The sequence below is a fragment of the Littorina saxatilis genome, linkage group LG4 (genome assembly GCF_037325665.1).
Source record: "Littorina saxatilis isolate snail1 linkage group LG4, US_GU_Lsax_2.0, whole genome shotgun sequence".
Lineage (NCBI taxonomy): Eukaryota > Metazoa > Mollusca > Gastropoda > Littorinimorpha > Littorinidae > Littorina > Littorina saxatilis.
In genome coordinates, this window is record NC_090248.1 from 27,570,563 (window position 1) to 27,575,095 (window position 4,533).

Here is a 4,533-nt window from a genome sequence, read left to right on the forward strand (position 1 = left end):
TATGGTGCTTTGAAATATTATCATACAAGTGATTTTTGTTGTTGTATATCTGTTGTTTTCTGTTTATTTATTCACACATATGTCTCTGTTTCGGTTTCTGAAAAGAGCTCCACACTCAGAAAGTCATATTCTAATTCATTCGTTTGAACTTCTGTGCTTCTTAAAACTGTCACGTTGATTGGACAGAACCTGACCGAGGAATGCGGTGAAACTGAACACGTGTGAAAAGAGGTCAGTGTAATGCATCAGCGAGGCTTCTCTGGGGTTTAAATTGACCCAATTTTGGGCGTATCACTCACAAATTAACCAGGGTAGAACTAAAACGATTAGAAATAGAACCTAACCCTTTTAACAAAAGATGTAGTACTACTTGTCTTCGACGCGTTTTCTTCTTAACCACTATGCATAAAGTGATTTGATTTTTGTAAAGATTAAAACACGTCCGTCACAAGCCCTTCAGCCGGACTATGAAGTGGCAACTCTGGATTTGTTGATATGATCTATAAAATATGTTCTCATCTCCTATACAGTTTCTTCAGCAGCAATAATGGGCAAAGCGGCGACTCTGGTTTTGGCTGTTGTCTTGGTCATCTGCCTGACACTACCAGGTAACACAGAGAGAGAGAGAGAGAGAGAAAGAGAGAGAGAGAGAGAGAGAGAGAGAGAGAGAGAGAGAGAGAGAGAGAGAGAGAGACGTACAGACAGACAGGCAGACAGACAGAAACATATAGCCTAAACGCAGACTCATCAACAGAGACAGACAGGTTTATGTCTGTTATTGTTTGTGTATGAGTGTGTGTACATGTAAATGAACAGAATGATATCGTATCAGGCGGACGAATGCACACACATGTGTAACAACATGAATGAAGACCATTCATGTCACATAATAGGTCAGTCACACAACCAACAAACAAACCAACTGCACAATAAGTCGACCATTCAACAAACCATCAAATCAATCCATGCACAAATCATTCAATAAAATAGACCGGCCTTCCTATGTTAATTATCCGGTTTACCACTTCAGTTTTCCCCTGGATTTAACATGGAATAAGACCGTACCTCCATTTGCCCACAAAACGAAAATCAACATGCAGTCTACCCACTTTCTGTGTAGAGCGGAATGGTTTTTACACCCCCGGTATAGGGGTGTGTATAGGATTCGGTCGATGTGTTTGTTTGTTTGTTTGTGTGTTTGTGTGTTTGTGTGTTTGTGTTCGCATATAGATCTCAAGAATGAACGGACCGATCGTCACCAAACTTGGTGAACAGGTTCTATACATTCCTGAGACGGTCCTTACAAAAATTGGGACCAGTCAAACACACGGTTAGGGAGTTATTGGTGGATTAAGATTCTACAAGGACTTATAGAGGGACATATTAATGGTCAAAGGGAAATAACCTTCTCAGTTGGTGGCAGTGAGAATGGTTATTTCCCTTTGACCAACGGGGGTGTTTTTCCTACCTCGGAGGAATTTCTTGTTTTGTTTGTTTTTTAAAGGAAGATACTTTTCCTTTAAATACAACCCGCTCGATGGTTTCAAAAACATGATACAGCAAAACCCAAACCATATCTGCACAAAAAGCTATGGGAATTGAATGTTAATTTTCGGTGTGTGTCCAAGTTAAGGGATGTGTTTTACCCATGCAAAATCTAGTCAAATCGGAGAAGAATATTTCATGAATGTGTTTGTGTGTGTGTGTGTGTGTGTGTGTGTGTGTGTGTGTGTGTGTGTGTGTGTGCGCGCCTGCTTGCGTGCGTGTGTGCGTGCGTGCGTGTGTGTGTGTTTGTTTGTGTGTGTGTGTATGTGTGCGTGCGTGCGTACGTGTGCGTATGTGCGTGTGTGCGTGCGTGCGTGTGTGCGTGCGTGCGTGCGTGCGTGCATGTGTCCGTGCGTGAGCGTGTGTGTAAGAAATTTAACGGAGAGAACTGTGCCTTCAATAAGTCAATACCTCAGACACTCAGTCATGAAAGTACCCGTACTAAAAATGTTTCCTTTCAACAGGCAGCGAGGCGGTAGGGTGCGGGGTGGGCAAGGCCCAGTGCGATGATAGGGGCTGGACTAGCCGCGGCAGTGTCGGTGCCATCGTCATCTGCTGTCCTGAAGGTCAAGGTTTCAACCTCAGCCTTAATGGCGGCCAGGCCACTTGCAGTTGTAACGCCTCTGGTTGAGGAAAGGTTCAGAGTAAAAAAAACATCACAAAAAGAAAATAACATGGACGTTTAATGATGACAATCTTTAATATTACATGAAAAATGTGATGTCTTCATTGGTGCATGTGATGTTTGTTCTTTGGGTCTGAAAAATAGCAAACAGAAGCAACTCATAATTGTTTTGTTTTGAAACAGTGTGTGCGTGTTTGTGTGTGTGTGAGCGCGCTCGTTTGTGTGTGTGTGTATGTATGTGTGTGTGTATGTGTGTGTGTGTGTGTATGTGTGTATGTGTGTGTGTTTGTGTGAGCCCCGTTAAGCTGCCTTTTGCAAGTTTACACACCCTCATAAGGATGCCGGGTCAGTATATCCTGCCGGCAGCATAGGAAAATATTGTCAAACGCCGTATAAAACGGTCAATCAATATCCCTAAATTAAGTTTCGTTTCGTTTTACGTCAGGCAGGAAAATGGAGGTAAAATGTCACGGATGCATGTTTTTTACACACCTCTTGCGTAACACGTGACCGCGCTTACGCGGTAAAATTCCTCACACAAGGTCACACAAGTTCGGCGCGCCACAAGTTCAGTTGACACTGAAAATGGACGCCGTAGTTTGGAGAGAGCAGCGGCAAGAGCAGCGATGTGACCGAAAGAGGCCGGTATATTTAATTTGGATGATTTATGTTTATAATATACGAAAGTGTGTGTGTGTGTGTGTGTGTGTTAGTAGGAGCACCGTTAAGCTGCCTTTTGACCACTTTATGATAGTAAATGTCAACATACACTACATGGCATCTCTATTCATGTAAAATGTCAGCTTAGCTAAAGTTTCAAAATAGGCGAATGATTTCTTTCCAACTTCATTTAGAATTACAAAATAAAGTTTCATCTCAAATCTGGACAGAATCGGCCTGTAAACTCTGCTCATTTTTCCCGGCATCTTAATGATTGTGCAAACTCACTGACCGGATAACGTGGCTCACACCGTGTGTGTGTGTGTGTGCCAACCTGTCTTTTTACTTGTGTTTGGCGGAGGAGGAGAGACGAGGGTAACGTGCTTTTTACATTTAGTCAAGTTTTGACTAAATGTTTTAACATGGAGGGGGAATCGAGACGAGGGTCGTGGTGTATGTGTGTCTGTGTGTATGTGTATGTGTGTGTGCGTGTGTGTGTGTGTAGAGCGATTCAGAGTAAACTACTGGACCGATCTTTATGAAATTTGACATGAGAGTTCCTGGGTATGATATCCCCGGATATTTTTTTATTTTTTTCGATAAATGTCTTTGATGACGTCATATCCGGCTTTTTGTAAAAGTTGAGGCGGCACTGTCACACCCTCATTTTTCAATCAAATTGATTGAAATTTTGGCCAAGCAATCTTCGACAAAGGCCGGACTTCGGTATTGCATTTCAGCTTGGTGGCTTAAAAATTAATTAATGACTTTGGTCATTAAAAATCTGAAAATTGTAAAAAAAATATTTTTTTATAAAACGATCCAAATTTACGTTCATCTTATTCTTCATCATTTTCGGATTCCAAAAACATATCAATATGTTATATTTGGATTAAAAACAAGCTCTGAAAATTAAAAAAATTAAAAATTATGATCAAAATTAAATTTTCGAAATCAATTTAAAAACACTTTCATCTTATTCCTTGTCGGTTCCTGATTCCAAAAACATATAGATATGATATGTTTGGATTAAAAACACGCTCAGAAAGTTAAAACGAAGAGAGGTATAGTAAAGCGTGCTATGAAGCACAGCGCAACCGCTACCGCGCCAAACAGGCTCGTCACTTTCACTGCCTTTTGCACTAGCGGCGGACTACGTTCAATTTCATTCTGTGAGTTCCACAGCTTGACTAAATGTAGTAATTTCGCCTTACGCGACTTGTTTTATTTCTGTGTGTATCTATGTGATGTTTTGTTTGTTTGTTCGTGTTTTTTTTTCGGGGGTGGGGGTTTGGGGAGGGGGGAGGGGGTGGATGTGTATGTATTAGATTTATTGTGTGTTGGTTTGTTTATTTGATTGTTTGTGTGTTTGTGGGTTTTGTGTGTTTGCATTGTTTGTTTGTTTGTTTGTTTGTCTCTTTGTTTGTTTGTTTGTTTGTTTGTTTGTTTGTTTGTTAACAAACTAGGTATGAATGAACATTAGTTGGGCACTTAGACAGTTCCTAGTACGGTTCGAGGGTTGACACGACCTGAGATGGACACAGCGCGTACATCGTGCAACACTCTGACATCACTTTCTTGTCCAACACACGTACACGTCCGTTGTGGATGGAGAAGTTATGTTAAAAACAATCAACAGGAAAGGAATTGAACCGAACAGAACTATTTTCTCATACATTTGATTTTTTTAAAAATTTTAAACT

The 4,533-nt window shown here is 40.9% G+C and overlaps 1 protein-coding gene across 1 annotated transcript in view; it reads left to right on the top strand.

Moving 5' to 3' along the window:
• Positions 1 to 2,334, top strand: part of LOC138964378 (uncharacterized) — a 2,465-nt gene extending 131 nt beyond the window's left edge. The window contains exons 2-3 of the mRNA XM_070336320.1: positions 531 to 608; positions 2,010 to 2,334. Of these exons, the coding sequence (XP_070192421.1) occupies positions 531 to 608; positions 2,010 to 2,176 (245 nt within the window). The 3' untranslated portion in view covers positions 2,177 to 2,334. The remainder of the gene's footprint in view (positions 1 to 530; positions 609 to 2,009) is intronic.
• Positions 2,335 to 4,533: the final 2,199 nt, after the last annotated feature.